The following is a 20082-nucleotide window of genomic DNA, read 5'->3' as shown; positions in this document are numbered from 1 at the left end:
CCGGCTCCCCTCCCCCTCCATCCCGGCGGAGGTGACAGGAGCCCGGGGAGCCGGCTCGGTCTCGTCGTCATGGCCGGGTCGCAGCCGGCGGACGAGCCGCTGCCCATCGAGGACGCGGAGCTGGCGCTGGCCGGGATCAACATGCTGCTGAACAACGGCTTCCGCGAGTCCGACCAGCTCTTCAGGAAATACCGGTACCGGCCCCGCCTGTCCCGCCCCCTGGGGCAGCGAACGTGCCCCTCCCCCCCGGGTACCGGGCCCCTCCTGCAGCGGCCCAGGCCCTTCGTTCTCCCCCCGCGACACCTGCCCTGGCTCGTGCCCCGCCCCCCCCAGTGCAAAGCGCGCGCCGCTCTTCCCACGCGGCCACCGCGCGCAGCCGGCAGCTTGCGGGCTCCGCCTGGAGCCAGCCCCAGTGAGCGGGAGCGCACAGCCACGCCGGGCCGGGCCGCTTCCTCGTGCGAGCGGCTCCTGCAGGAGGTGCCTCGTGCCATGCCGCCGCCGTCAGGCTTTTCCTTGAGGCAGATGTAGCCGCTTGGCGTTTCGTTTTTGCGCCTCTGCGCCTCTGACTGGTTCAGCACAGGTGCCGCGCCAGCATTGCGTGAGAAGTGAGGAGTCGCACGCTTCTCTACATGGCATCTTCACACTAGGGAAGCATTTTAATATATGACGTTTGCAAACGGTTCGTCTGTGTTTCCTCATCTGGCAGAGGCGAACCACCATTTTTAAATATACAAATAAGGGTAATTTCTTTCCTTCATGGGCACTTTAACTCTCACAAATGCTGATGATTAGCTGTGCATGTGCACAGCAGAATAAATAGGATTTGGTTAATATGCCCCGGTCTCCAAAGAGAACCTCCTGCGGTTTTTATCTTGTAAGCTTCTATGTGTGTGAGTGAGTTGGACTGAAAGAATATAAACAGAAGTGTTTGAATGCTACTGCGATGAGCCACAAAATAACGAGACAATCTGTACAACGTGTTGTATTTAGATTAACAAAGAGGTCTCTTTCGGAGATTCCTTGACTATAATAACAGTGGATGTTTACTACACTAGTCTTAAGATAGTTATGTTTCCTGCATAGGTGAGAGAAATTACCCAGTTCCATAATAAATCCAACTGGATAGACTTTGTTTTCAAAACGTATATGCACAAAACGTATAGACTTTGTTTTCAAAACGTATATTCTCTGTACAGCACAATTCACTTGAGACCTAAATAGACTTTAAAAATAAGCCTGTGTTGCAAGTACATCATAGTGATCCTTATTTTTTCCTTTACAAAAACTAAAATCTGATGCAAATTTTTGAGTGGACTGGTGCATGAAAACTTAAGCACTAAAAAACTGGGGCATTAAAATTAGTTTATACCAGTGGTCCCCAACCTTTAGAGGCTCCCGGGGGTGGGCGCCACTCATGCGCCGGGCGCCTGGGGGCGGGGCCGCGCGTCCGGGAGCACGCCAGGGAACTGGGATGCCCTTGCACCCGGCGCCGGCATGTGCCCTAGGGCCGGGGCTGGGGCCGCCCGAGCGCCTTGCTTGGGGTGGCCTCGGCCCCGGGCGTGCCTTGTGCCCGGGGCCGGCGCTGCCGCCCGAGCCGTGCGCCTGGGGCTGGGGCCGGCACTGCTCGAGCGCCGCGCGCCCGAGTGCCTGCATATGCCCTGGGGTTAGGGCCGCCCGAGTGCCGCGCACCCGGCGCCGGTGTGTGTCGAGCGCCTGAGGCCGGCGCCTCCCGTGCGCCGTGGGTGGGGCCGGCGCAGGTTGTCGGCTGGCGCACACAAATGCCCCGGCGGGCGCCATGGCACCCGCAGGCACTGCGTTGGGGACCACTGGTTTATACTGTGCTCCGGTTTCAAGTTGTGTGTTCCGATTGTTCATCTTGTTACAGGGCTATTTTGTTTCTAAAGTCTTTCATTAAAATCTGTTGATTTAGTTTTCTCATTGTTATAAATTATTACTATTTAAGCATCAAAGGAAAATTTAGTTACACAGATTGCTTCGATAAACTACATTTGACTGGATCAGGGTTTATCACTCTTGCTTATATTATGAATCCATAGGTTAAGAATTTCTAGCCTTGCAACTTTAACTGCAGAAGTCCATATCTTTTAAATATTTTGTTCCTAAATAATAGAACTGATCAGAATGTAGAGATGAATATGGGAGGGAAGGGAATATTCAAGGTTGACTTTTTAACCATAATCTTTAGATTTCTAGCTGGGGGCGGGGGGGAATGTGTGTGTATATATAAAAATAAAATTTTAGACTGTTTTTCTATCAATTTTCCTTTTTTGTACATTTGTGTTGGGTATATTCTTACTAACTGGGACTGAATAAACATCATTAACTTCCATGTACCTGTTAGTCATTAAGCAATATATTTTTGTTCTTGTGTGCTTGAAATGCATAGCTAATTCTAAATTAACTCCTATTGGGAGTGCTATTTCCAAAGAACAGCATTTTGCTGCATTGACAAGCCTGCTGTTTGTCAAATTTAGAGATGGATCTTAATCTTACTGACATCAGTGTCACTCAGAAAACTGTTAAGGAGCATGTGCATTTTGCATATTTATTTATGTGTGTTTCTTCAAATAAGTATTTTAGCTATGATAGAAATTGTTTAGAGTGCTGTCTAGCCAGCTAGTTTAAGATTCAGAAACAGGTCTGTGTCATTTTTCAAATGGCTTCTGGATTAGAGATAGTGATTAATTTAATAGTTGTGTAACCGCATAAAATATTATCGTTTACATTACAATTTGTTAGTCCCTGGTACAGGGCTGGCAGCCAGTGCACTCCTGGCCCCACTCCAGGGAACACCCTGCCACCTTGTGAGGGGAGCCAGTTTAAAAACCGGCTCTCTGTGCAGAATGGCTCCTGCCTGCTGTCCTGTGATGCTGCCTCTGTGGACAGGGTCTGTGACAGCATCCTATGGAGCAGCCTCCCCTGCTCCACCGCCCGCTCTGCTGCTGCCTCTATTAGAGGCAGCAACGGGGCATGGAAGGTGGGGGCTCCATGGAGCCAACTTAAAAGCCAGCTCCCCATGCATGTTGGCTTGTGCCTGCCCCCTTGTGCTGCTGCCTCTGATAGGTCTACACTGCAACACTATTTCAGAATAACTAGTGATATTCCCAAATAACTTAGTTCGTGTCTACACAGCAGGCAATTATTTTGAAATAGTGTCAAGATACTGTCAAGCTAGAGGACTTCTTACTCCAACTCCTGAAACCCTCATTGTATGCAGAATAAGGCAAGTCAGAGGAAGTGTGCTCTAGCTCGAAATAAGCGCTGTGTAGACGCTCCCTATTTCAAAATAAGCTATTTTGAAATAAGCTATGCAAACTCAGCTACATCAATTGTGTATAGTAATCCCTCATTTAACACTATAGATATGTTTCAGAAAATGATCGTGTTAAGTGAAAATGTGTTATGTGGGGTCAATTTTCTCATTGACAATAATGAAAAAGGTGGGGATTGCGTTTCAAGTGGTGGTGTCTGTTGGGACCGGGACATAAGGTTGGGGGGAAACCCTCCACTACTTTGCACGGAGGTGGGGGAAGCCCCGAACAGCCGCCGGTGACGGGCCAGCTGGGGAAACCCAGCTGCCGGCCTGCAAGGAGGGGGCGGAGGAGAGGGGGGCAAGGCGTCCGGCGACGGGGAGTCAGCAGGGAAAGGTGTGGTGAGCGGCGAACCCTCTTCCGCTTTGTAGAGAGGTGGGGGAAGCCCCCTGCAGCTGCCAGCGACAGGACAGTTGGAGAAATCATGTTATTCCAGGGATAGTTGTATAATTCAAAAAACATTCCCTAAAAAAAAAATCGTGCTATCGCGAAAACGTGTTAAGTGGGCACGTGTTAAATGAGGAATTACTGTATCTTATTTCTAGTTCAGCTCTACAGTGTAGATTCATGCATAAAGAGCCAGCAGCACGGGGAGGAAGGAAGCAGCTCCTGTGAGCTGATATGCATGGGGAGATGGCTTGAAAGCCAGCTTCCTGCATGCACCAACTCCTGCCTGCCCCCTTCACCCTTTGCGCTGCTGCCTCTATCAGAGGCAGTAGCCCTGGGACGTGCGTGGTGGTGGTGGGGGAGTAGACAGCTCCATGGATCTGATGCTTGTGGGGAGCCAGCTCTCCACACCACTAGCTCTCACTTTCTCCCCTTTATTGGGGGGGTGGAGAGAGTGTGTGTAGTCGATAAGCCCAGGCTTATTGGTTAATCATGTACTTGACTACACATTGACATCCCCCTTCTCAATTGGTTTCAGAAAGAGAGTGAAGCAGAAATCCGTGTTTCTTATGGAAACTCCCTATTTGAAAATTGAATTATGCAGCAAATGCTTTGACCTAACTAACTAATTTGAAACTGCTCTTCAGAAATGAAACTATTTTGTTTAGTTTCTTTCATCACTTGGCTTCTGAAAGATCCCATGAAGCATATTAATTGAGGCCTCTAACCTATGAATTTATAATCAGTCTTTAGGAACATAATGTGCTACTAAGTACATCATCCCAAATCAGTTGGGATCTTTCTTGCTCCCTTCCTCCTACCTACAGCCCAGTTAGGATTTCAGTTCCAAACCAATTTTCCTTCCTAACTAGACCTCCTTGCATATTACCATAGTAATACTATGTTGGCTCTCAATGAATACTTCCTTGAACTAAGTGACTCTCAGCCTTTCCCAACTGTGCTGAACTCCTTCAGGAATATAATTTGTCTTGTATTTACCCCTAAATTTTACCCCTTAAAAACTGCTTCCTTACACAAGCAGACATAAAAATACAAGTCACAGCACACTTACTGAAAAATGTCTTGCTCTCTAATTTTTACTATGTAATTGTGAAATAAATTTATTGAAATATAAATATGGTACTTACATGTAAGTGTAGTATGGACAAGTAATTGTCTATATGAAATAGTAGTTTGTACTGACTTTGCCAGAGCTTTTTCTATATGCTATAGTAAAATTAGGCAAATATCTAGATGAATTGATGTACCCCCGTAGAAGACCTCCAAGTAAGGGTACACCTACCCTTCATTGAGAACCACTGATCTGATTCACAAGAAGGCTTATTTTTCCTCAGTATTGTGAATAGCTATTAAAGAAAGAACTTTTTTGTTTCTGTGTATATCTGTATATATCTATTTGGAGAACAAACAAACTAGGCAGTTGAACTAATGTACCACATGTCAGGTCATGCAAATAATTGCAACTGGAATGACTGCTTTTGTAAACTTATTGGCATCTTGTTAGGACAAAACTTGTGACTTGCCATATGTTAAAGCAAACCTGACAGAGGGGGACCCTCAAGGCTTGAAAAAGGAGTTTGCAGACAGTTTTCCAGGATGAGTTTAATCAATGTCTGCAGTTTTTTTTAAAATAAAAGCTTAAATTCTAGCAATAGTGGTTGCCATGGTGACATTTTAAACAATCATGAACCAAATATAAACTGATTACGTGTTGCCTTAATTCATTAGACAGCTCCAGTGCCTCTGTTGGATACTTGTGCAGTATAACCTCAGTTACAAACTGACCAATCAACCACACGTCTTGTTGGAACTGGAAGTAGGCAATGGCAGTAGCAGAGATTTAAAATACATACAGTACAGTTCTGCATTAAACATAAAATACTGTGCAGAAAAAAAATGCTGCTTCACTTTTTCAGTAAAGTTTCAAAGCTGTATTAAGTTAATGTTCAGTTGTAAACTTTTGAAAGAAAAAAAGTAATGCTTTCTTCAGAGTTATGAACAACTTCCATTCCTCAGGCTTTCATAACTCTAAGGTTCTACTATAATTTTGTAAGATTGCCCCTGAATAAAAACTTACTCAGATTTAACTGAAGCTGTTCAGAGGTTTTTGACCAACACTGAAAATAATACAAACAGGTTAACTTCATTCTTGTACTTGTGAAAGCAAAATGGAATTAGACCTGGAAATCTAGTCATTGGAAAAGGGCACCAGAATCAAAGGCTGTGGGATGAGAGAGTGTCAGAGTACCAACCTGGTAGCATCAGATAGGCTTTTACACACAGAGAGAATCGTAGAATACTAGGACTGGAAGGGACCTTGAGAGGTCATCGAGTCCAGTCCCCTGCCCTCATGGCAGGACCAAATACTGTCTAGACCAGTGGTCCCCAACCTTTCAAGGTTGTCGGGCGCCAGGGGGCGGGGCCATTCGCCCGCCGGGCGCCAGGGGGCGTGGCCGTTCGCACGCCGGGCGCCAGGGGGGGCGGCCCCCCCCATAGCTGCATGCCCGGGGCCAGCGCTCCCCCCGCCCAGCGCCGCGCGTCCGGGGCCGGCGCTCCCCCCGCCATGCGCCCGGTGCCAGGCCAGCCCCAAGCACCTGGCGGGCGCATGGAAATGCCCCCGCGGGCGCCATGGCTCCCGTGGGCACCGTGTTGGGGACCACGGGTCTAGACCATCCCTGATAGACATTTATCTAACCTACTCTTAAATATCTCCAGAGATGGGGATTCCACAACCTCCCTGGGCAATTTATTCCAGTGTTTGACCACCCTGACAGGAACTTTTTTCTAATGTCCAACCTAAACCTCCCTTGCTGCAGTTTAAGCCCATTGCTTCTTGTTTTATCCTCATAGGCCAAGATGAACAAGTTTTCTCCCTCCTCCTTATGACACCCTGTTCGATATCTGAAAACTGCTATCATGTCCCCCCTTAATGTTCTCTTTTCTAAACTAAACAAACCCAATTCCTTCAGCCTTCCTTCATAGGTCATGTTCTCTAGCCTTTAATCATTCTCTGGACCCTCTCCAATTTCTCCATCTTTCTTGAAATGTGGTGCCCAGAACTGGACACAATACTTCAATTGAGGCTTAACCAGCGCAGAGTAGAGCGGAAGAATGACTTCTCGTGTCTTGCACACAACACACCTGCTAGTGATTTTTTTTCTCCTTTGCTAATCACACTGGAGAGAGGAAGGTTCTTTAAATGTGACTCCTAACTGGAAACTAATGTGAAAGATGAAGCTTCCAAGTAGGTCCAGGGACAGCATCTTGTTAAGAATCCAGCAACCTTCCCTTTCTTAGCAAAAAAAAAGGTGTTTGGCTTCTTACTTGGGTGTTGTTCCTGCTTAATTGTTTTGCTAAGAGATGAGATAAAAATTTCAAGCTGTAGGTGGGTGCCTGGGGAAGAAGTGAGGAAAGATAAATATAACATAAGAAAATGTAATAAAGTTTGTGGGGAAAAGAGATTATAGGGGAGACAGCGTAGGAGAAGGTCTGAGGGGATAGTGGCAACAAAGGAGAAGACACACAGGAAAACAGCGCCATGATCTGTGTGAAAAGCAGGGTAAAGACAAGTGAAAAGATTAAAAATAAAAGTGAGAGGAGTACAGTATAACCTCAGAGTTCATTCCCAAAGTGGTTGTAACATAAGAACAGCCATACTGAGTCAGACCAACGGTCCATCCAGCCTAGTATCCTGTCTGCCGACAGTGGCCAATACCAGATGTCCCAGAGGGGAGGGATCACAACAGGTAGTCCTCACGTGATCCTTCCCCTGAGAAACAGAGGCTAGGGACACCATTCCTACCCATTCTGGCTAATTGATGGACCTAATCTCCATGAGTCTATCAATGAAGGTTGTTTGTAACTCTGAATAAAATGTTGCGCTCATTCTTTCAAAAGTTTACAACTGAACATTGATTTCAGACAACTTTGAAACTTTGCTATGCAGAAGAAGAATGCTGCTTTCCTGTTGTTGTTTTTAGTTTGTATAACACAGTAATGTAGTGTGGGGGTGGGTTTTTTGTCTCCACTGTTGTCTGATAGCATACCTCTGATTACAAATGAGGTATAGTTGGTCAATTCATACCTAGTGTCATAATTCTGAGATTCTACTGTAATTCTACTTCATTACATTTTAAAAAAAGTAAAGTTGCTAATGTTACAATGAAGTATAGTATCCATCTCATTCTTTTAAATTGCAAAGGCATTGCTTTTGTAGTAGGATGTTGCAACATTGTGACCTAGCCACTCTGGAAGAAAGCTAGGTGGCAATGGATATGGTTTACTTAGGCTGCAGTTTTGTTCACTTAAAATATTTGGGAATACCTAACAACAAATCACATAGTGCATGTCATCATTCCTTACTTGTTTCCCCTTTCTGGGGGGAGCTGCTGTCAGCTCTTCCCAACCTGTACAGATGAGTGTTAAGTGGCTGGAAAAAAGAGGGGAGTTGATTCCCTGCTGTACCAGACACCGAGCCCCAAATCTCCCTACCCTAACATTAAGGGGTGCTATCTTATAAATCCCTTTCCATTCCTTTTTATTTTTAATAACTTTATCACTTCTGTAAGGAGTACCTATTTCTGGGCAGCTGTTATTTTTAATTACTGACTTACAACATTTTAACTTAAACTCCATGTCTATCCCGTTGGGTCTGGAACCTGATGTGGGGAAAGCAAAACTCCGTCTCTAACCACTGCTTATCTGGTAGTGAGGGGGAAAATTCCTTTCCTGCCCTGAAGGAAAAAGCTGACTAGTGTAATACAGAGGATCATAAAAAAACCTCAGTCCTGCTCTGATTCCACGGGTGTGAGTGTGAATGTTAACAGCTCACTCACAGAGGGATCTTCTCCAAAACTGACCAAGCTATAAATCTTCCTTCTCCCTTCCCCCCCTCCCCCCACCTCCTTCCCTGCAGTGTCATCTAGACGTAAAATGTCCTCCATTTGGTCCAGCCACTCTCTGTTCCTCTCTGCTCTGTTCAGGAGCACTTTTGCCTTCTTACCTTATTGACACCAGTTCCAGAGGAGGCCGTTGTAGAGGCAACAACCTCTTTACTTCTGGCCAGTTGGGCAAAGAGCAGTGAAATCATTCTTGCTCTTTGGCTTATTCCTTGAGCTTGTGCTCTCTGGATGAATTATTCCGATGTAGTTAGAAATGGGAAAAACCTTATTGAAATGAATAGGGATGTGAATGACTAGTTGCTCCCCCCTCTTGCTGCCTCTACCAGAAAAAGGCAGCAAGTGTGGGGGGAGGGAGGAAGAGGAAGGAGTACTTCAAAGCCGCAGGACCAGTTTTCAAAAAAAAAAAAAAAAAAAAAAAAACATTTCTTCTAATTTTTTAAAGCTACTTTTAGCTTGAGTGGAAACTAATTCCTTCTGTTTTTCTCTTTCTGTATGGGTGGTTTTTACTAGAAGAATGATCTCTGTGTCTTTCATCTAGTGCCGATGTGTGGGAGGCTGATTTTCTGCAGTATGCACAATACATTGCAAAGTTAATTAAGAGACGTATCTTTTCAATGCTGTTTATTGAAACTGGACCACATATGTATATTACAGAAACTAGGTTCTAGTGCAATGGTTCTCAAATTGTTTGGTCTGTGGACCACCTGGTTCAATGCAAACCTTTCCACGGACCACCAGTTGCTAATGGAAACTCACCATTAATTGCATAAGTATGACCGAGCCATTTTGCTAGTGCTGCAGCTAAGGATAATGGTTTAATTTAAATGATTAAACAGGTTAAGCATTTTAACCTTCTCATGTTACTTTATCAAACTTCATTTTAAATAAAGTAAAATATTAATTTATGTTCAACACACAAGGTTTCAATATTTTCTTTATTTATGGCAAGGATGGGGAACTTTTTTTGGGTCAGAGGCCACTGACCCACAGAAAAATCAGTTGGGGATCACACAAGTGAGAAGCAAAAACACTCCCCCAAAAGCCCCTCACCTTCAATGATGTGAGACATCTCACTCTTGGCCCTCCAGCCCAATGAGGCAATGGAAAAGGATAGGGAGAATTGAGGTTCAGGACTTCCCATAGGCCAGATTTACTTTGTGGGGTTTCCTGAGTTAATGGATTTGTGGGGACCCCCTAGGCTCTAGGGGACAAAAAAGGGGTTCAATGTGTGGGACAGGGCTTCCACAGAGTGGGATAGGGATGGGGTGCAGGATCTGGGCAGGAGGGGGTAAGAGTGCAAGCCAGGGACTGTGCAGCATTGACACTAGTGCTGGGATCTCTCACCTGGTGCAAAGAAGCAGCTGTCCCTTGGGTGGGGCAGTGGAGTTGTTTAGGCAGGGATTCCCTGCTCAATGCTGAGATGCAGCTACCTCTGGGATGGCACTGTGTAAAAGCAGCACTGCACAGTCATTCAGTGAGTTTCAGGAAGAACTGTTGGTTGACACTGACCTCAGTTCTCTGATGTGATGCTAAAAGGGTGATGTTCTGTCCTCAGCTAGGAGTGGGAGGGTCAGGTTTGTTGGAGCAGGGGGTGATTTCAGAGCAACAGACTGACCCGGGCATCCTTGTCCTCCCTAAAAGCAAGCCAGGCCTGCTCTCCCCCTGTATTAGTCCAGGGCTTGCGCTCTGTCTGTGCCCCGTTCCTTGGCATGGGTTGAGTTTTGGGCAGTTCCTGTGGTCTGTTCCTTGCACAGTCTTGCCTGTGGGGAGGGGTCACACTTTACCATGTGCCCCCAGGTCCTACAATCTTTGAGCCTGACCCCATCACATCCCAGACCCCAATTCCCCCATTGCCTCCTTGCCCTGGCTTCTCTCGCCTCTGATCCCCATTCCCCCACCCCTCCCAAGGTGGGGTCCTGGTTCTGTGTGGGGACGTTCCTGGCCAGGCCCTAGGGGCAGAGCAGCCTGTTCCTCCCCCCCCCACCTGTGGATGCCCGCCTGCCGATAGGTGGAGCAGAAGAAGTGTGTGGGTAGGACCTCAGTCCTGTGGCTCTGTGTGGGGTCCCTGTTCTGCGCAGTGGAAGTGGGTGGGGAGCCAGGGTGGCTCTCAGGGGCACTTGAGGCGGATTCCCCCACCCCACTGCTTCCTTCTTCCCCAGACCACCCGCATGCCGCCATGGCAGTTGGAACAGCAGTGGCACACATATGGGAGCAGGGCCTCAATCCTGTGGCAGGGGGTCCTCGGCTCTGCACGGGGGTCCCTGTGTTGCCCAGGGATGGCAGGTTGGGAGCCGGGGCAACTCTTGGATGCTGGGTCTGGTCTGGGCGTTCTTCACCTCCCATGAGCCCGGAAGCTGGAGCTGGTGCTCCAAGCCTGCATAGGGAGAGGGGTCTGCATTCAAGCCACGAACCACTAGTGGTCTGCTGACCACACTTGGAAAACCGCTGTTCTAGTGATATCCCGTGTTCCTTTTATTTTTTTCATCCAGAAATACATTTTGTAATGTGCACTAAGACAAGTACAGATGTGTACCACCAGTGGAAACACATGGTATCAACTGTGGGCACTCTGCTAATCAGCTGGGCAGCACCTAAATCTCTTCTGGATGGCTGTCCAAGTGCTCAGCTTACAGGGAACACTGGTGGTACCTGAATACTGTCACTGGAATCAGTAATACTAACATCTGAACAAAATTTTCCAGGTGATGGACATGGCTTTGACTATACAATAAATCACCTTGGTATCTACTGGTCATGAAAAGTAGCAATTGTGCATATGTAAGATATATTATGTGACTAGCAGATGTACATGATGTTGCTTAACTGAAGTAATTTTTTAAAAATAAAGCATGTACATTTTACATTTTATGACTATTTTTTTTTTAAATGAAGGAAAAAAATGCTGGAATGAAGTTTCAGGGGTAAGGAGAGGCAGGAGTGGAGGGGCTCAGGGCAGAGGAAAAGAGAGGGGGTACAGAAGTCAGGGCAGGTGGGAGGTGCAGGGCTCAAGGTGGGGGGAGGTTATCAGGGCTGCCTGTGGAGTGGGTGAGCTGCTGTGGTGGTGGCTCCTCCCGAGGGGCCAGGGCTGTGTTACCTGGAGGGTGGTTCCTCCCCAAGGGAGGAGTGGGGGGGGGGGGGGAAATCTGTGAGCTGGCCTTGGCCTCCAGCTGCCATCCCCACCTGCAGCCTGTCGGGGGTGGGGACCAGCCCCTAGCCTATAGCAGGTTGGGAAGGGAGGACAGCTACAGGCTAGGGGCTGGTCCCCACCCCCAACAGGCTGCAGGACAGGGGGTCACTGCCCAAGCAACATCCGCCTCAGAGAAATTGCAGGTTGGGAAGGGAGGACAGCAATTTCTCTGAGGTGGATGTTGCTTGGGCAGTGACCCCCTGTCCTGCAGCCTGTTGGGGGGGGGGGGGTGCTCTGCAGGATGCCCCTTGGTCTCCAGCTGTTCTGGGGGGGAGGGGCAGCACGTCAGGGGCTACCCCCAGTGGGCACCTCCTTCCTACAGCCTGTTTGGGGGGGCACTTTGGGGGGCTGGCAATGCTCAGTGGACTGCTTCATCCCTCAGGGCTCCTGGTGGCCAGCAGGCTGTCTGCCTGGGTGTTAGGCTGTGGGGGCTGGTCTTGGCATTTAGTGCCCCTCCTGCAGGCTGTATGTGTGGGGAGAGAAGGCTCTGAGGGCTTCTCCCCTCTCCAAAGGCCCCTCCGTAGGCAGTCAGGGTTGAGGGGTCCAGCTTCAGGGGTTGCCCTGGCCTGCAGATTATGGTGGGGAGCTGGCTCAAGGAGGGCCCCATTTTGCAATGCCCTTCTGTGGTCTGCAGACTGTCTGGGGGGGATGACGCTCTGGGGGCTACATCGTCCTCCAGTGCACCCTCCCTCCCCCACCGGAGTCTAGAGGCTGTCTGGAGAGGTGCCAGGCTCTGGGGGCTGCCCCCTTCAGATGCCTCCCTCTAGTGGCCCCCTCAGCCTGCAGGCTGTCTGTGGGGTGAGGCTCTGGGGGGCTGCCCCTGGCCTCCAGTGACTCTTTTGCAGGTTGTTGGGGGGAGGTTTGAGGCTCCGGGTGCTGCGATTTCCTTTCTCTAGCGATTCCCCTGCACACCACATCCGAGCTCTCTGGGGAGGGTCCGGGCTCCAGAGGCTGCTCCCACTTCCAGTGCCCTCCCTGTAGGCTGTTGGAGGATGAAGCTCTGAGGGCTGCCCACCCCCACCCTGCGCCCCCTGACTAGTCGTGGAAAAAGTTGAAAGACTTTCTTAAGTTCGAGGAAAAGAGGGCAATCAGTTGAAATAACTGATAACTTAGTGGCTCTCGTTGGGAGTTCAGAGTTTTATAGGCTTGATCAGTGGGACTTGAGCTTAAAACTAACCCAAATTCATTTCCCCTTCCTTGTGTTTGTCTTTTTGACTTTGAGCAGCATCAGAACAGTGTAAAAGGTATGGTTTCTGCCCATGCTCTGGATGGCATTGGTAACCCACATCCAGACCAGCAAAAAGTAATCCCTCTCTTGTAGCAGTAAGAAGAGAGACAGAGGAGAAGTCCACAATTAGGGGAAGTATGAAACAGAAAGTACAGACATGAGAAAAGTAGGAAAGATTTTTTTTTTTTCTGAGCAATAAAAATGGGATGAGGAGTAGAAATGTAGAATTTAATGGGAAAGGAAGTTAGGGACCTGTGCTCTGAGAAGCTTCATGCCCCTGCAGAAATATGAGAGATGAGCCTCTGTCATGAAGAGACCCAGAGAAGTGCCTTAAAGATTCTGGTGGAAAGCAGGCCTTTTAATTTACTAGGAGCTAAGGGAAGCTGATCTTTCAACCTCACTCAAGAAATAAATTCAGGTTTTGAGAATACAGGATCTTTCACCCAGACACTTGAAGCCGTCAGTCAGGTTTAAAAAATAACCTTAAATCAATGAGAATACACATTTAGCCCATGTAAGGTGTCACAATTTAATATCTTCCCATCAGCTTCTTTGGAGAAAATGTCACATTTAATTTGCCATATCAAAATGATTCTAGGGACTCTTGTTTTAAGACTTTGCACATATAATGCAGTAGTTTCAGTAAGGCTGTGTCTACATTGGCACCCTTTTCCGTAAAAGGGATGCTAATGAGACACTTCGGAATTGCAAATGCCACGGGGGATTTAAATATCCCCCGCGGCATTTGCATGAACATGGCTGCCGCTTTTTTCCGGCTCGGGGTTTTGCCGGAGAAAAGCGCCAGTCTAGACGGGATCTTGCGGAAAATAAACCCTTTTCCGGAAAATCCCTTATTCTTACTTTCAAGTAGGAATAAGGGATCTTCCGGAAAAGGGTTTATTTTCCGCAAGATCCTGTCTAAACTGGCACTTTTCTCCGGCAAAACCCCGAGCCGGAAAAAAGCGGCAGCCATGTTCATGCAAATGCCGCGGGGGATATTTAAATCCCCCGTGGCATTTGCAATTCCGAAGTGTCTCATTAGCATCCCTTTTACGGAAAAGGGTGCCAATGTAGACACAGCCTAAATGTATGTCCGATTCTCTTGAAATCCATATTACAAAAGACATGACTTAAAACTAAAAGTTACAGTCTTTCAACTTCCATAACTGTGGAGTTATCTTTTTACTGTACTACCGCTTTACTGTTGATATACTGTTAGTTATTCTGGCGGTCACTGGCCTGAATTTTCAGTGCTTTCTTGCCATGGCTTTCAGATTTTACAGCTATTCAAGTTGTCACTTGCTTTAGAGGCAACTGGAACTTGAATGGTAGCTTCCTTCCGTATAATGTGGTACTGTATGTAAATACTGTTTGAAAGTCAGTGTAGACTCTGCTGAGGCGATCATGCATTAAACCTACATGTTACAAATGTACTTAATTTCTGTAAGGAGCTATAAAACAAAATATTTTTACAACAATAGAATATACAGATGTACATAGGCATGGATTTGACTAAGCCTATGTATAATTTTTATGATCGCTTCTTAAAATGTCTTAATTGTTGCATTCGTTTTAACCTAAAGCGTCCATTCCTTCCAAAATACTGTACATAGTTTAAAATAGGAGCAGAAAGGATAATTCTTTAGGGGAAACTTTTCTCCTAAAGCATTAGACAAAATTAATATATATATTGAAAGTTAAGATTTCATTACTAAAAGTGAACTTCTGATATAAATAGCATTTCTTCTTTGAGTGATGTAACCATGGGTACTCCACTGTAGGTGTCGGGCTTGTCCCAGCTCTGCAGATTGAGGATTTGAAGAGCAGTAGTCAGCCGGACTGCGCGTGCACAGTTACCGTCTCGTGCCATTTTCCTCATATACGTGGACTGGCTCCCGTCAGTTCCTTTGTTGCCACTCTCGGTTGCAGATGGAGTGAACTCCTCTCCTCAGCCTGTTTAGTCAGAATAAGAAAATCCTAGTTAGTTCTTGTTATAGTTACTCTCCATTTTTTTTTTTTTTAAATTAAGGCCTTCTTTTTTTTCCATTAAGCATCCGTTTGTTTGTTTGTTTTGTTTTAGAAAAAACAGAGAGCAAGAGAAGTAGTAAGAGAAAGGTAGAAGAAAAGGACAATTTGTTATTTTGAGGGGAACGCGGTCATCCCCTTCACACAGTAACAGCTTTACTGAGTTTTTAAATATATGATTCGTGCTGCAAACCCATGCCAGCATCAGATGGGCACTCCTCTTGCATAAGATGCCTGGGAAAGGCACATGTACCACAAAAGGGCCTGTGCTATTCAAAGCTCACTGCCAGGGCTTGCCGAGACAGAGAAATGCGACTTCGCATGCTCCTGTTTGACAAAGCGTTCCAGCCTTCAGACTCTACATTGTCTGTGGCTCCTTCTGATCCTTCTTGGCCCCAAAAACGCAGGGCCTCTTTTCCAGCTACAGAGTCTTTGTCAAAGAAGCTCATGTGTCTGGCACGCTCCTTGCCATTGGTGCCCATAACTAGGGTCAGCAGTGCAGACAAGCCTTGTACGTCCGGCTCCATCTCCGCTCACCCAAAGGCTCACTTGGACCTGAAAATCCATTCCGACTCTCAGCACCCAGCACCGAAGGCATCATTGGCACCAGCAGCTGCCTCTACAAAGACCCAGCCACCGCAGTCCTCGGCACTGATACTGCCATCTGCACCGGCATGGGCCCCCCTTTCCCTCCCTGGCACTGGACCCATCGGCACCGAGGAAGGCATGAGCAAAGTCTGATAGACCTTGCAGTCCTTCTTCTCCATCACCAGCCTTCTTGCCGGCACCATCCTCTTCGCCACCGAGGTTGCCACCGCTGTGCTGCAAGTCTCTTTCTCTGCTACCTCCAACACCGGGACGTACATCCTTTCCCTGACCGGGCATCCCAGTCCCCTGCCCCAGGTCACCACCCAAACCCTCTGCAACTCCTTAACCCAGGTCACAAGTCCCTCCCAGACTTTGCACCCTCTCCTAGAGGCCCTCCCCCAGGCCAGAATCCTCTCCTGAACCTTTACCCCCTTCTGGACTCTGCACCCAAGCCTCTGCCCGAGTTCACAATCCCCTCCTTCACCTAAACTCCCTTTCAGACTCCACACTCCCTCCTGCACCCCAGTACCGTTCCCCAAACTCCCTTTTGCACCCAACCTCTGTCCCAGACCCCACAGCCCCTCAGTAGAAATGCAGCCCTTGATCACTTGCCAAAATCTTGGAGTGGACCCCCATTAACAATTATTGTCCACCCTTGATATAGCATCATCTGTGGGAAGAATTATTTAAATGTGAAATTGGAAAGATTATTAATTATTGGTATTCTAGTGACTGGGAGCCCTATTCAGGGTCTGAGACCCAGACTCCATTGTGTTAGGCTAGGGGTGGGCAATAATTTTGGTATGTGGTCCTTTTAGGGGTGGCGCCTGGAATATTTAAAGGGCTCACAGCTCCAGGCCACTACCGGGGCAGCACTGTGACTGGGCGCCGTGAGCCATTTAAATAGGTGCTTGCTGCCTGAGCCACCGCCTGGAAATTTGGTGGCCCGGGCAGCAGGATGTAAATAGAAAGAAGTCAGATGCAGTCCTCGAGACAGATCAAAATGTTATGTAAGCCAGATTGAACCCCTGGGCTACATCTTGCCCCACCCTGTGTTAGGTGCTGTGCAAGACAGAACAAAAAATTTACCAGCCTCAAAGAGCTTACAGTGTAAGCTTAAGATAAGAGACAACAGATGGATACAGGCAAGAGTAGAAACAAATGATGAGACTGTTTTAGCATAAAACAAGGTAGTCTCAGCACTTCAGCAGCCTAAGATGATTATTCGGTGAAGCTAACACTTTCTTGTTCTGGTCACTGACTTCTATTTCACTTGCCTAAAATATGGGTCGTTGTCGGAGAATTATTGGCTTTAAAATTGTTGCCAACAGTTCTTTAAACAGTGAGAGCATATTGGAGAAAAGAAGGGCACCTGGAACTGAGGCTGAAACAGGTTGATATAGTAAAAAGAGTTTTCCGGCTACTAATTAGGGATAAGAACATAAGAATGGTCATACTAGGTCAGACCAAAGGTCCATCTAGCCCAGTATCCTGTCTTCTGGCAGTGGCCAGTGCCTCTAAGACAAAAGCAGAACTAATAGGTAGAGGGAAAATCAGAAGCACATTTTCTTTCTCTAATTAGCTACAGAAGTGAGCAAGTATTTTTGGATTCTTCAGAAATGTGTTCTCAGTAATGTAGATGTTTTCAGTATTTAAGATTCATCTGCCCTCTAAATCAGGTTTCCTCTGATGCTCAACTCGTCAGTTCTCCTTTTCAGAGTTCAGTTCCAGGAGATAGAAGTTGAACCATTTCTAGCTTACCAGCGAGCTGGTTGCTTGTAGCTCTCTGACACTATGCCATATTCCTTAATATGGCAATACATACCTTAATGTATCCTACAATAGGCTATAGAAAATAGCTACATTGGACATGTAAACTAGGAAAGTAGCATTTGATGAAGCCTGCCATTGTTTTCCTTCTTGATGGCGATATACATATAAGATAATAGATTGAAAGGAAAGTCTCAAATGTATTTCTAAATTTTGTGGAATATACTCAAGAAAAATAAGGGTAGAAAAGGAAGAGTTGTGAAAGAAAAGATTGGTTGTCACTTCTGCCTCACACTTCAACTTTTCTATGACAAATGCTGTAGTCTTTCCACAAACCATGCTTGAAACTCTGATTAACATTAATTATAGGATTTAAATGGATATATCAAGGAGGAGCAGGACAAGCACCTTTCCTCTGAACAGAATAGGCCATATTAAGAGCCATATTGAAAGGAACTACATAGACATAATTGTATTGTGGCATCTAGCAGCAGTACTGTCATTAAGATCCTGTAAGCACTTGTTAATCCTGTTTTTACATTATTTCACCACAAAACACCTTGGCTGCATCTAGACTGGCAAGTTTTTCCACAAAAGCAGCCACTTTTGCGGAAAACCTGCCAGCTGTCTACACTGACCGCTTGAATTTGAGCAAGAACACTGACAATCTAATGTAAGATTAGTGTTCTTCTGCAAATACTATGCTGCTCCCATTCGGGCAAAAGCCCTTTTCTGGAAATGCTTTTGCGCAAAAGGGCCAGTATAGACAACTGAAAACTGTTTTGCGCAAAAAAGCCCCGATGGTGAAAATGGCGATTGGGGCTTTCTTGTGCATAACCGTGTCTAGATTGGCATGGATACTTTTCCGCAAAAAGTGCTTTTGCGGAAAAGCGTCCATGCCAATCTAGACGCTCTTTTCCGCAAATGCTTTTAATGGAAAAACTTTTCCGTTAAAAGCATTTGCGGAAAATCATGCCAGTCTAGACATAGCCCTTCTGTCTGGCAGCTAGATATCCAAAGTAACAGGTTTTTTCAAACATATTTCTGTACTTTCGTAAGTTAAAGCATATTGTAGAGGTTTATAGTTATGTAAACTTTAATGTAACATTGAAAATATGTTGCAAAATATTATTTAACAAATGTACTGCACAGGTACAACCTAATTTTTTGTCACTTATTCAGTAAGCTGGCTAAGGATTTTATAATATGTTCTAAGTTAGTTATCTATCATAATAAAATAATTGCCTACGTAGAATCACTGAACAAAGAAAATAGCTAGCATGGATGTATTGATTTAGATCTTTCTAAAGCATAGGGAAGTCTTCAGAAATAACTGGCAATGTTCAAAGAATGCAGTTGAGCAAATAAAGGGCATGAGAATGGTGTGATACTACTGTTTCACACAAGAAAGGTGGCACAGGAGATCTAAGAAACTAAAAACTTACTGATCGACAGCTTAGCGCCTAGAAAGATCACCACCATACTAAATACATGAGTTCACTTCAGTAATTGTTCTTGAAGACAATTCAGCTATTGGATTGTTTTCACTACTTGACATAGTCATCTTAAAACATGGAATTTAAGTAAGTAATTTTTTAAGAAACATGGAACAAAAGCAATTTTTATGTTCACTTGAAAAATATACAGCAACATGATCTTCACAAGAGTAGTTTGGGAGGGAAAAAAGCAAAAGGCAATAGGGTAAGCAATCGTAGCACCCTCCCTCTGCAATTCTGCAAACTGTTTAAAGATGATAAAAGTTCATTTCCCTTTGAGTGTTTAAGAAAATCTTCCCCCAACATTGTTTTTAAAAAAATAATAAATTATGGATGCACATTTCATTCTAGTTCTCTTAAATTCCAGAAGATTAGCAAATAAAGGAGATGCACTCTTTTTTATTCAGTAAATATCTTTTCAACACTTTAGTGGTTTATATTTCTTATGGCTCTCTATTGTTCAAAAGGAATGGTGAGGATAACAGTGTTTTAATTATGTTTCTGGCTAGGACACCAAGCTAACTGATGTGATGAAATGAAATGACAGGAAATATTAAAATGATTAGGAGGCATAGACATCAATGCATAGGAGAATATGTTGCAATAAAGAGAGACCCACTACACAGGGTAATGATATTTTTGTAAACAGCTGTAGGGATTGGCATGGTAATGATGTGGGAAAAATGCCCACCCAAATGAAAAAGGTAGAAATTATGAGATTAAAATGTGGAAATTATGTGAGTGCAAAGAATTGGAGACAGCGGATAGAATGCTGAATAATCAGAGGCAGGATTAATGCGGCGGGGGGAGAGGGGGCATGAGGCTAGAAGTATTGGTTGCTCATTGAGAAACTAATTCAGTATTTTGCAGGTTATTGTAGGGGTGTAAGCAAGTAGTTGACTACTTGCATTCCCTCCAGCTTGCTTCCTCTGTATCAGAGGCATCAAGGAGTGGGGAAAGCAAGAGCTGGTGCTGAGGGAAGCTGGCTTAAAAGTTGGTCCCCCTCAGCACCATCTCTGCGGTGCTGCCTACTCTCTCTCCCCTCCCGCCATGCTTTGGCAGCTGCCCCTCTCCATGGCCAACGGCTGCTCTGGCTGGGCATGTAGCCTGGCTCAGTCCTGGCTCACGCTGGATCCAAGAGCTACCA

At 46.0% G+C, this 20082-nt stretch overlaps 1 protein-coding gene across 1 annotated transcript in view; it reads left to right on the top strand.

Annotated features, from left to right (window-relative positions):
* Positions 1 to 60: 60 nt before the first annotated feature.
* Positions 61 to 20082, top strand: part of TTC39C (tetratricopeptide repeat domain 39C) — a 65846-nt gene continuing 45824 nt past the window's right edge. Inside the window, exon 1 of the mRNA XM_075920855.2 lies at positions 61 to 194. Coding sequence (XP_075776970.1) covers positions 70 to 194 — 125 coding nt within the window. The 5' untranslated portion in view covers positions 61 to 69. The remainder of the gene's footprint in view (positions 195 to 20082) is intronic.

Source organism: Pelodiscus sinensis, chromosome 2, assembly GCF_052426305.1.
Source record: "Pelodiscus sinensis isolate ZL-2025 chromosome 2, ASM5242630v1, whole genome shotgun sequence".
NCBI classification, from domain to species: Eukaryota; Metazoa; Chordata; order Testudines; family Trionychidae; genus Pelodiscus; species Pelodiscus sinensis.
This window is presented reverse-complemented; position numbering and strand designations above follow the sequence as displayed.